Consider the following 13237-nt stretch of genomic DNA (forward strand, 5'->3'; position numbering starts at 1 on the left):
TGTCTGTTTGTTCTTGGACCGTGAGGCGGCAAGAGGTTTAGTTATTACTACCTGACTGGCCATATTGATTATTGTTTTAGTAAGGTATCAGTGACAGAATGAACCTAGAGCAGACAGACACTGCAGCTGGCCAGAGTGGTCAGGGTCAGAATAATGACAACAGTCAGGGTCAAGAGAATGACCAATCCCAGATTCCACAGCCAGCACCTGCAAACTGGCAGCAGTTGTTTAATGATTTGCAGGCTATAGTGTTGAAACAGGGAGAGGAGCTTCGTCTCCTAAGACAGCAGCAAGTGCCTGTAGTTGCTAGTGTTGCAGAGGTACCTTCTGTGTCGGTGCCAGTTACTGGGCAACTGCCTGGGGTTGAAAACAGATTGGAACCCCTTTATGAGCGGTTCAGGAAACAACAACCTCCAGTGTTTGAAGGCAGTGCCGATCCTACCAAAGCTGAACAATGGATGAGCATGATTACCACTATTCTTGACTTTATGAGGGTAGTTGGTACTGAGAGGGTGGCCTGTGCTGCCTATATGTTTCGGGATGATGCCCGGATTTGGTGGGAAATGGTTGGCCAGACCAAGAATGTTAATCTCCTGAGCTGGGAGGAATTTCAGACCCTGTTTAATGAAAATTATTACAATGACGCTATTAGAGCGGCGAAAGCTGATGAATTTATGAGGCTACTTCAGGGAAGCTTATCAGTAACTGAGTATGCCTTAAAGTTTGATCGTTTGGCAAAGTTTTCCAAGGAGTTGGTGCCCACTGATGGGACCAGGAGAGAGCGTTTCTTACAGGGGCTACAGCCCAGGTTAGCCCGAGATGTACGCATCACCACTGTGGCAGGAGTTACTACTTACGCACAGGTGGTGGAAAAGGCGCTCACAGCTGAGAGTGCGGAGACTAAGTTCTGGCGTGACAATGCAGCCAGAAGGGATTTCAGGAGGCCAGGTCCTCCATTTGTGGGTTCTGGTAGGGGTGTTGGCCCCAGTGATCAGAAGAGGAAGGTTCCTGACACCTTCCCAGTTCCAGGTCCTGATAGACGGCCCCGTGGTATTTCTGTGGGTCATCCAGGTGGTAATGAAGCCTGGAGGTCTTATCCTAAGTGTCCTAGATGCAAGAGGCATCACTTGGGAGAGTGTAGGGCTAGGACCTGCTTCTCTTGTGGAGCAGTGGGTCATCTGAAAAAGGATTGCCCTAAGGCAAGAAGGGAAGAACCCAGGAAAGCAGACAGCTCGGCCCCAGCTCGAGTGTTTGCATTGACTCAAGCAGAAGCTGAGGCTTCCCCCTCAGTGGTTACAGGTCAGCTTCTTAGTGCTGGAACCGTTTATAATGTATTGATTGACTCTGGTGCTACACATTCCTTTGTTGCTAGTAGTGTTATTGATAGGTTGTGTAGACCTTGTGATTTCTATGCTGTGGGGTTTGGTACTTTGTTACCCACTGAGGAGTTGGTTGTATCAAGGAGATGGGTCAGATCTTTGCCAGTGATTGTGGAGGGCAGAGAGTTGTCAGTGGATCTTATAGAGTTGGTTATGACTGACTTTGATATGATACTGGGTATGGACTGGTTAGCCAAGTATGGGGCAACCATTGACTGCAGAAGGAAGATGGTCACCTTTGAGCCTGAGGGTGAGGATCCTTTTGTATTTGTTGGTGCTGTGCATGGACCCCGTATTCCTATGATTTCTACATTGAGGGCTAGGGATTTGTTGCAAGGGGGTTGCATTGGATACTTAGCCAGTGTGGTTGATACCACCCAGGTCGTGCCAGTGAGACCAGAGGATACTAGACTTGTATGTGAGTTTCTGGATGTGTTTCCAGAAGATTTGCCAAGGTTGCCACCACACAGAGAGATTGAGTTCGTTATAGAACTGGCACCAGGGACGGAGCCAGTGTCTAGAGCACCATACAGAATGGCCCCAGCTGAGTTGAAAGAATTAAAGGTACAGTTGTAAGAGCTGTTAGATTTGGGTTTTATCAGACCTAGTTTCTCACCTTGGGGTGCGCCAGTTCTGTTTGTAAAGAAGAAAGATGGTTCTCTGAGGATGTGTATAGATTACAGAGAACTGAATAAGTTGACAATTAAGAACCGGTATCCTTTGCCAAGGATAGATGATTTATTTGATCAATTGCAGGGTAAGACGGTATTCTCTAAGATCGACCTTCGTTCTGGTTATCATCAGTTGAGGGTCAAGGAAGGAGACATACCGAAGACCGCTTTTCGTACCAGGTATAGGCATTATGAGTTTCTAGTTATGTCATTTGGATTGACTAATGCCCCTGCTGCTTTCATGGATATGATGAACAGAGTGTTCAAGGATTGTTTAGACCAGTTTGTGATTGTCTTCATCGATGATATTCTGGTATATTCTCAGACAGAGTCAGAGCATGAACATCATCTGAGGTTGGTTCTATAGAGATTGAGGGAACACAGATTGTTTGCAAAGTTCAAGAAGTGTGAATTCTGGTTGTTTCAGGTATCATTTCTTGGGCATATTGTCAGTAAGGAGGGGATTAAAGTAGATCCATCAAAGATTGAAGCGGTCAGAGATTGGCCAAGGCCAAAGAATGCTTCTGAGGTTAAAAGTTTCCTTGGATTGGTAGGGTATTACAGGCGTTTTGTGGAAGGGTTCTCAAAGATTACTACTTCGTTGACTGAGCTGACACGCAAGGGTCAAAAGTTTGTGTGGTCAGATAAATGTGAGAACAGCTTCCAGGAGTTGAAATAGAGGTTGATTACAGCTCCAGTTCTGAGTCTTCCGACAGACCAGGAGAAGTTTGTGATATACTGCGATGCTTCTCATCAGGGTTTGGGCTGTGCCTTGATGCAATCAGAGAAGGTAATAGCTTATGCTTCTCGTCAGCTGAAGGAGTATGAGAAGAGGTATCCTACTCATGACTTAGAGTTGGCAGCGGTGGTTTTTGCTTTAAAGATATGGAGGCACTATCTCTATGGAGAGAAGTGTGAGATTTATACAGACCACAAGAGCCTGAAGTACTTCTTTACCCAGAAGGACTTGAACATGAGGCAAAGGCGTTGGCTGGAATTAGTAAAAGATTATGATTGTGAGATTCTGTATCATCCAGGGAAAGCCAACGTGGTAGCTGATGCTTTAAGCCGGAAGGGTCCGGGACAGATTCATGATATTAGGCTGATAGCCAGGGAATTAGCTGATGATATGACCAGAGCTGGTATAGAGTTGCTGGTGGGCCAGTTGGCCAATATTACGCTACAGTCTACACTGCTAGAAATGATCAAGGAGGGTCAGTAATGATCCACAGCTGATCAAGATTAGAGAGGATGTCTTGGCTGGAGCATCCAGGGATTATATAGTGTCTGATTTGGGGTTGTTGAGGAACAAAGGGCGGATATGTGTTCCGTTAGACACTGCGTTGAGGCGGGAGATTCTGGATGAATCTCATACTACACCTTACTCTTTGCATCCAGGCACCACGAAGATGTATCAGGATGTGAGATCATTGTACTGGTGGCCGGGGATGAAGAGAGATGTAGTAGAGTACGTGGCTAAGTGCTTGACATGTCAACAGGTCAAGGCTGAGCATCAGAGGCCGGTAGGGTTACTGCAGCCTCTGGATATCCCAGAGTGGAAGTGGGAAGACATCACAATGGACTTTGTGGTGGGCTTGCCCAGGACTGTTGGGCAGCATGATTCCATTTGGGTGATAGTAGATCGCTACACCAAGTCAGCTCACTTTCTGCCAGTGAGGACTACCTATACCATTGACCAGTATGCAGATCTCTATGTGAGAGAGATTGTGCGCCTCCATGGAGCTCCTAGGTTGATCGTGTCAGATCGGGACCCTACATTCACTTCCAAGTTTTGGAAGAGTTTACAGCAGGCCATGGGTACACGACTGAAGTTCAGTACAGCTTATCATCCTCAGACAGATGGGCAATCTGAGAGGACGATCCAGATATTGGAAGACATGCTGCAGGCATGTGTGCTGGACTTTGGTGGGTCATGGAGTAAGTATCTACCTTTGATAGAGTTCTCCTATAATAACAGTTATCAGTCTACCATTGGTGTTGTACCTTATGAGATGTTGTATGGTAGGAAGTGTAGATCTCTCATTCATTGGGATGAGACAGGTGAAAGGAGATACTTAGGTCCTGAGGCAGTTCAGAGGACCAGTGAGGCTATTGACAAGATTAGAGCTCGGATGCTTACTTCTCAGAGTAAACAGAAGAGCTATGCAGATCCCAAACGCAGGAACGTGGAGTTCCAAGTAGGAGACTATGTCTTCCTTAGAGTCTCGCCATGGAAAGGGGTGAGAAGGTTTGGGAAAAACGGCAAGCTGAGTCCTAGGTTTATAGGTCCATTTGAGATCCTGGAGAGGATTGGTCAAGTGGCTTACAGGCTAGCTTTGCCTCCGGCATTGTTGGCCGTGCATAATGTGTTCCATGTATCCGCTCTCTGGAGGTATGTATCTGATGAGAATCATGTTTTGAGTTATGAAGATCTGGAGCTTGAGCCAGATCTCTCCTTTGAGGAGCAGCCTGTTTAGATACTTGATCAGAAAGATAAAGTCCTCAGGAACAAGACAATACCTTTGGTTAAGGTATTGTGGAGGAACAGCAAGGTCGAGGAGGCGACCTGGGAGCTGGAGTCAAATATGCGTAGTCAGTATCTCGAGCTGTTCAGGTAAATTTCGAGGACGAAATTTCTGTAAGGAGGGGATAATTGTAATGCCCCGGATTCCCTAATATGGTTTAATGGCTGGATTAGTAGGCCGGGAGGGCCATAACTGTTTAATTATGCCATTAAATGTGTTTATGCATGTTTATGAGAATTATATTATAATATGATGTTAAATGCATGCATGTGAGTCCACATTTGTTTACAGGGGTGTTTTGGTAATTTGGCCCGTTAAGGGTATAATTGTTTACTTGTTTGTATGTCAAAGATATATTATGAGACCACATTATAATGTGGATTGGTTCGAGTATTTCGGCATGAGACGATCTTTAAACATGATTTATCGGTTTGGTCATAACAGGTTTGAGCTCGGGGCTCGGGGTGAGTCTCGGGGTGATTTTAATGATTATAGCGTTACCGGGGATTTTAGGGTAACAGGATATGAATTATTGGTGTTTGAGGATATTGAGATTAGCGGGAATTGGGAAGCGTTAATTATGATTAACGGGTTAAGCGGAAAGTACCAATTTTACCCTTGAAATGGTTTTAGAGGCTTTAGGTGGCTTAAGGGTATTTTGGTCATTTGAAGGGATTTATATTACCCTTTAGTTGGCTGTAGAAGGTTATAGACTAAACAGAACAAAAACAGGGTTTCTCTTCCTCTTCCCCGTACATCACTCTTCTTCATCTCTCCTTTGAGGTTTTTGAGTTCTAGGTGGGGATTCAAGCTAGGGAATTCAAAGGCTGGGTTGGTGGATTTGGTTCAGCTGGTGAGGGAGGCTCAAAGCTGATTTTAAGGTGAGTTTTGGTCATTGAACTCAGGTTATGCTCTGTTTTCCTTTTAGTTTTCAGCTCATGATTTTTGATGTAGAAAGTGGGAATCAAAGGGAGCTTTTGTGTAGGTTTGGTTGGGATTTGATGAGGGTGAGTTATGGGTGATGTTTGGAGGTTTAAAAATGAGTGTTTGGAAGAGGTTTTGGGTTGATTTGAAGGGCTGGTTTGAGAGGAAAAACACAGGGGAAAAACTGAGTTCGTGTGTGGTCGTATTGCTGGTATGGGCTGTGCGCCGCGGCGCGGCTGTGGTGCGCCGCGACCCTTGGCGTCTGGCAGGGGAGGGCCCTCTGTGTTTGAGGGCGCGTCGCGGCGTAGCAGGGGAGGGCCGCGGCCCTTAAGGTCATTTTTGCCAAAATGTGGTTTTTAGCTTGGGGATTCAAACCTTAGGCCTCGGGGTTGAACCTAGTACCCGGTTGGATAGTGTTTGGTGTCCCGGAGGCTAGATTTTGGTTTGGGAACCCTCTGTTAGCATTTTTATTGATGAATCCTATATTTTGGTTATGACCAGGTGACCGTTAAGGAATTTAAAGGTTGATCGTTCTCAGGGGTCGTTCATATAATAATTCTCACTTGAACCAGAGGTAAGAAAACAGTGTATGAATATAGTTGCACCCTGTATAGGTATATGACATGCATGGTTTGCTATTGAAGCATGTTGGTTGGTATATGTGGACATGGATTGCATATTAAATGCTAGTGGACGCTGATTACTTGTTTATGGCACTGACTAGTCAGGGACCGACCCTAAAGTCGATGAACACACATTGAATGGCTCTATGGAATTAATGTGGGACCAACCCTAAGGTCGAAGAACTTATAAGCGCTTGCCTGGTCTAAGACCAGATGTACTTAGCCATGGTATATGACCCCGGTGACTGTTTGTCACATGGCTAGGGGACGTTGTTCATAGTTACGACTCTAGAGTCGGGAGGAAGGTTATGTTGGTGACCAATCACCATGCACCTGTCCTGATCAAACTTATGAAAGAACCACTTATCAGTTAAGCGCTGGTGACCCTATTGTCACATGGCTAGAGGGAGCTGTACCCATTATTGTGACTTTTGGATATTGTCACCTATTTGCTTGGACTGTTGATCCTGAACGATTATTGTGACTATTGTTGATATTATATCATGCTATATTGTGTTTTTTTGCTGGGCCTTGGCTCATGGGTGCTATGTGGTGAATCAATTGAGTGTTGTGCTCAACTAACTGTACAATCAATTGAGCACTAAGCTCATCAACGTTCTCTTTTATTTTCGTCTATTGGACTATGCCACATCAACTATGGTGAAATTTCTCCCATACAACTACATACATAGGACGAAGATAAAATTACAAGAAAAAATATGCATAATTTACTAAAGACAAATAATGATAATTTAATAATTTTTTCCTCTTATTTATTATAAGTCAATGTAATGTTGCCCTATCATTTTTTAACAAACAAGGCCTACTATATCATAAATATCAACGGACTAAAATGTAATAAGTCTTTCTAAATTATTACTACGCTCTCCTGTTTTCTTCTATTTAGAACTTCGATTGGCTATTATTCATGCTTCATGACTCTATATATATTAATAATTTTTTTTTTGCATATAATTCTGACGTTTTAAAGCTAGAAATAAAAATAAATATAGGTTTTGGATGTAGTCTTCTTCTGGAATCAGTCCCGTACGTAGCATATTATAAGAAATTTTAAAGTTACTAAAATAATTTAAAAATAAATTTCATTAATAATACTAGACATTACTGCAATATATTTACAGGAGTAGAGTGAGATGACTAATAATTTTATGTGTGTGTATATATATACATATATGTATATAAATAGACCGTCAATTAAGATATTAAAATAAGAAAAAGGAGATGTAGACTCTCTGCACATATGGACAGGTCCTATAATTATTTAAGGTAATTACTGTATTATTTAAAAAAAAATCCCATGACAATGTGATCTGTGAGTATTTTCTAACATTTCTTTTTTAACATTATATTTTTTTACTAATTTGTTATGCAACAGCAATAACTAACTATAATAATTCTAACCAAAAAATAAATGCTAAACTATATAATAAATACATTTCGTCAGCATGTGAAGATTAGTCAAGTAAACGTCACTGTCGGCTGCCTAACAAAAAGATGGGACCATAATGAAAGAAATTTCGCCCATAGAAAAGAGTCAAAAGACCAGTCCGCCAATTGTAAGTATTTTGTAAGAGGGTTGGGTGGCTATAAATATAGATGATCCAATAGCATGTGACACACACTACTCATCCAACATTAATATTTTAATCTCTGCTTCTCTTCCAATTTGGCTGAATACAATGGATTTTTTTTCATGGTTCAACCCTGGCATTCTCTTCTTCTTCTTGTCTGTTACTTCTCTTTCCAACTCCTTATCATCCATATCTTCTCCCTTTCCTGCTCTTCCTCCACCTCCATTGTGCCATCACTACGAAAGCTTTGCTTTGCTCCACTTTAGAAACTCTTTTACCTTCTTCAATTATACATTATCATGTAAGAAATATTTAGGAGTTAGTCCCAATAATACAATTTCATGGGATATGAGTAGGGATTGCTGCACATGGAGTGGAGTCACATGTAATGAGGTCACGGGTCATGTCATCCGTCTTGACCTTAAATGCAGTGGGCTTCAAGGAATTCTTCACTCCAACAACACACTTTTCTCTCTTGCTCATCTCCGATCTCTTATTCTCTCCTATAATGAGTTTTATGAATCAAAATTTTCATCTCAGTTTGGTAGGTTTTCAAATATGATTCATCTTGACCTTTCTTACTCTGATTTCACAGGCCAAGTCCCTCTTGAATTGTCATACTTGTCCAACTTGGCTACACTTGACCTGAGTGGGAATTATTATTTGAAATTGAAGACGCCTAGCTGGAAAAGAATTGTAGCAAACCTAACACATCTCAGAGAATTGTTTCTTAGTGGTGTCAATATGTCTTCTACTTCACCTGATTCTTTTATGAATTTTTCAACTTCTTTGACATCTCTTGATCTTAGTAGGAGTCAATTCCGGGGGAAACTTCCAAAAAATGTTCTTAGTTTGCCAAACCTTCAACAACTTGATTTGAGTTACAACCCAAATCTCAATGGTTCTTTTCTACAATACAATTGGAGCAGCCCAATAAAAGTATTGAATCTTTCTCGAGTTGGAGTCGTGATAGATCTACCTCACCTTTGTAGAAAGTTGAAGTATTTACATACTTTGTCTCTAAACGCTTACAATTACTTAAAACTTTCTCCCTCACTGTTTGATAATTGCACACAAATCACTTCCTTAGATCTTTCAAATAATAATTTTGGTAGCTATATCCCATGGCCATCTATTTTAAATCTACAACTAATCGATTTAGATCTTTCATGGAATAATCTTATAGGCCAACTTCCAGAAATTTGTAGTAACTCCACAAAAAATTCATCTTTGTGTGTCAGTTCCAAACATCAAGTAGTGGGTTCTCTTCCATTGAATTTAAAATCTTTGAAGTTATATCAAAATGAGCTCAATGGGACGATACCTTCTTGGATATATTACCTTCCATCTTTACAATATATAGATCTAAGTTCCAACAAATTTAGCGGTAGCCTTCAAGAATTTCAACATAACTCTTTGGTATTTCTTTCGTTATCTTTTAATAACTTACAAGGCTTTTTTCCAAGATCAATTTTTCAGCAAGTCAATCTTTCTTCTTTAGAACTTTTTTCAATCAACTTGAGTGGTGTCGTGCAATTAGACCAGTTTTCAAAGTTAAAAAAGCTTCAAACTCTTTATCTTTCTGATAATAGTTTGTTGTTGGTATCCAACAATAATAATGATACATTTCCCAACACTCTTTCTCAATTATGTTTGTCTTCATGTGGTATGAGGGAGTTCCCATATTCCTTAAGAAGCTTAGAAAATTTAGAATTTTTGGACCTCTCCAACAATGAAATTGAAGGAAGTGTTCCCAAATGGCTATTGAATATGGGTATGAATTCATTATATTTCTTAAATATTTCTCACAACCTTTTGACTCAAATAGACCGAATTCCTTGGAGGACTCTAGAGTGCATTGACATTCGCTCCAACCAACTTCAAGGTCAATTTCCAATTCCACCTCCTAGAGTGTCATCCTTTTCCATTTCAAACAATAAATTGGTTGGGGGAATATCACCATTGATTTGCAATCTCAGTAGGCTTGAACTCCTTGATTTGTCAAATAACAATTTGAGTGGGAGAATTCCTCCATGTCTTGGAAATTTAAGACTCGTGGTTCTAGATTTGCATATGAATAAGTTTCAAGGTACCATTCCTCCATCTTTTGCAAAAGGAAACCCTTTAAGTGTTTTGAATCTTAATGAAAATCAATTGGGAGGGACATTGCCAAAATCTTTGCTCAACTGTAAAAATTTGGAATTCTTAGATATTGGAAACAACAAAATAGATGGATCATTTCCCCAATGGTTAGAATCTCTTCCGAAGCTCCAAGTTCTTATCTTGAGATCTAATAGATTTCAAGGTTCAATAAGAAATCCCAAGCTAAAACTTCCCTTTCCAAAATTGAGAATTTTAGATCTCTCTGGAAATGAATTTGTTGGTCTTTTGCCAAAAATATTTTTTGGGAAACTTTTAGGAATGGAGGATGCTAGTTCAAGCTACTTTAACTACATGGAAGTGTCTGTAGATTACAATACTTATCAAGATTCTGTGACAGTGGCAATAAAAGGATTCATCTTCGAGTTGGCGAAAATTCATAACATGTTTGTAATAATTGATTTGTCAAGAAATAATTTCACAGGAAAGATTCCAAAGTCGATTGGTAAGCTCAAGTCACTGAAAAGTCTCAATTTGTCACATAACAAGCTGACAGGTAATATCCCGCCATCATTAGGAAATTTGATCAATCTAGAAGGGTTAGATGTCTCCTCTAACAAGCTTACTGGGAAGATTCTATGGCAATTGGCATCAAATCTAAATCAACTCGGGTTTTTAAATCTTTCTATGAACCAATTGGAGGGACAGATACCTCGTAGCCGACAATTCGATACATTCACAGAAGATTCATATAATGGAAATTCAGGTTTGTGTGGTTTTCCAATATCTAAATCATGCAACGAGGACATGGCACACCAACCATCATCTTCAACGTCTCAACAAGAAGGAGATGAGGAGCATGTGAATGGATTTGATTGGAAGATTGTGTTGATGGGATATGGAAGCGGAATGGTTATAGGAATTTCAGTGGGATACATGGTCCTTAAAGATAATATAATTGATGGGCTTGTCAAAAAAATGAAAGCAAAACAGTGGCATCTTTTCAGGAAAAGATCAAAGCGGAATGTTCGTCAAAATGGTGGAATCGGGACAAGACATTAGTTTGCAAATTTTTAATGTTTTGTTTAAAGTGTATTAGAGCTTGTAGGTGTGTTTAAAATAAATCACATGTTTAACTTACAAAAAGCTTAGGGGGTGTTTGGCACCTTAATTAAAAAACTGTTTTTTGTTTTTAAAAGCTAAAAACTGTTTTCTGAAAACAAGTGGGGGTGTTTGGCATTGTTTTCAGAAAATAATTTTTAAAAACAAAGTTACAAAAAACAGAAAATTTTGAGAACAACAAAAAGTTGTTTTCTGTTGTTCTCAAATTTTTTTTCATAACTTTACTTCTTATTTTTCATCATTTTTTCTTTCAAATTATTTTATCTCATTATTTATTACAAACTTTTAAAATATTTTTCTCTTTGTAAATATATTTGTTAATTTTTTTATTTAAGATTTAAAAAAAAATAAAACTAAAAAATTGTTTTTAGAAAACATTAACCAAACACCTCTTATTTTTTGAAAACTACAAAAATAGTTTTCTGTTATCATTTCTGAGAACAAAATTTTGAAAACAAAAAACAGAAAACAATGCCAAACAGGCCCTTAGTTTATTGTGGTTCATTATTATTATTATTATTATTATTATTATGTAAGTTTTGCTCAACTTTTGTACAGTTTGATATCGAGAGAATTTCAAAATTATACTTATTATTACATAAACATTGTTAGTCACTTCTCATTTCTTTTTTCTTTCCTTTTGATCTCTCTCTATATATACACACTCATAAAAGTCTCACAAATGGCGATCAAAACAGATGTTTCTTAAAAAAAGAAAAAGAAAATACAGAGCTAATACAATAAAAAATATTAATTTATGGTTTGGACGCGCCTTGTAAAACTATTACCAGCTTCTTAATAAAACTATACTATCTCATGTAATATAGTTATCTTTATATATTATAATTATGAATCTAATGAAACCGTTGGTTTCCATTTAGATTTTACACTTTTTTTTTTTTTTTATTGTTTTATAACATTGTTAGTTTTAAAGTAACAAATTACATGAATTAAAAATAATAATAAAGTCATTTAAATAAGATAAATAAACTGAAAATAAAAATAAAAAAGTAATAAATGAGCCACAATAATTTATCATCATATATTTTACAAATTCATATTAAAGTATTTAAATTAGTCTATCAATTATGTTTTAAAAATTATAACAAAAAAATATTTATGTGTTTAAATTTATTATTTTCGTTCTTTTATTTATTTTGTCACTTAATATATTTTGTTTATCTAAGCATATATGTAATAGTACTATAAGACATAAATATAAATATTACTTATTTTTTACATTTAGTATTTTTGATGAGAAATTACATATTTATTTTGAATATTTTTTATAAATGAATATTAGAAAAAATTAACATGTTCATATTTCTTCCTCTCATTTTTAACGGCAAAAATTGAAAAATATATACTGTTGATTAGAGTGTATAATGCATTGCCATTTTATAATGATGATGAAGATCCCAAGTCAAATGTTTCAAGGTGAACAATTATTTGGGACATATATATTTTTAAAATGCTATTAAAAAAAGTTTTAAGAAAGAGACTTCGTGACTTACATATATCTCTTCTATATAATAGGTGTGTAGATAACGGAAATTCTTAGTTTTAACGGTTTTTTTTAATTTTTTTAATGTTAACTTTAATGGAATATTCTTATATTTAACAGAATATTCTTATATTTAATGGTAGTTTCTAAACAGTTAAACTTAAATAAAATAAAATAAATAAATAATTAAAATAAGATATTTTACAATGATAATTATTTAAAAATTATAATTAATTAAACAAATTAAAATATGATATTTTAAAAATATTTTACAATGATAATTATTTTAAAATAATAAATAATTAATCAAATTAAAATATGATATTTTTGAGATATTTTACAATGATAACTATTTAAAAATAATAAAATCATACGTTTTATAACTTAAATAAAATTTAATTAAACTTGAACTCACTTATTAGAATAATACCATATTAAACATATAATATAATCTACTGTGAATTAGCACAAATTGTTTTTTTTTTAAACTAGCAAGAAACTTAAATTAAAATTCACATATAATATTTAATATTACATTAAATATATAATGTATTTTCTCTTATTGTCACTCCCAAATTCAAAAACTAGAATTTTACTGGCAGCATACAACCATGCAAACAATTCACTAAGATCACAACAAGCTAAGTTACTCTTGGTGTATACTTCCTTACCTCTTGTCCTTAGCTTTCGCGAATTATGTCTTTGTGAGTATTTCCGATCGCGTTTAGAATCTATAATTATATTGGGACAATATGTCTTACTTTATGCTTACTAAGATTTTAAATGTATATAAGGGA

The 13237-nt window shown here is 37.3% G+C and overlaps 1 protein-coding gene across 1 annotated transcript; it reads left to right on the top strand.

The window, feature by feature from the left end:
- The first annotated feature begins 7745 nt into the window (after nt 1–7745).
- Nucleotides 7746–10960, top strand: LOC133783170 (receptor-like protein 7). The gene has a single exon (XM_062222713.1). The coding sequence runs from the start codon at nt 7823–7825 to the stop codon at nt 10874–10876; it is 3054 nt and encodes a 1017-aa protein (XP_062078697.1). The 5' UTR covers nt 7746–7822; the 3' UTR covers nt 10877–10960.
- Nucleotides 10961–13237: the final 2277 nt, after the last annotated feature.

The sequence above is a fragment of the Humulus lupulus genome, chromosome 6, assembly GCF_963169125.1.
Source record: "Humulus lupulus chromosome 6, drHumLupu1.1, whole genome shotgun sequence".
Lineage (NCBI taxonomy): Eukaryota > Viridiplantae > Streptophyta > Magnoliopsida > Rosales > Cannabaceae > Humulus > Humulus lupulus.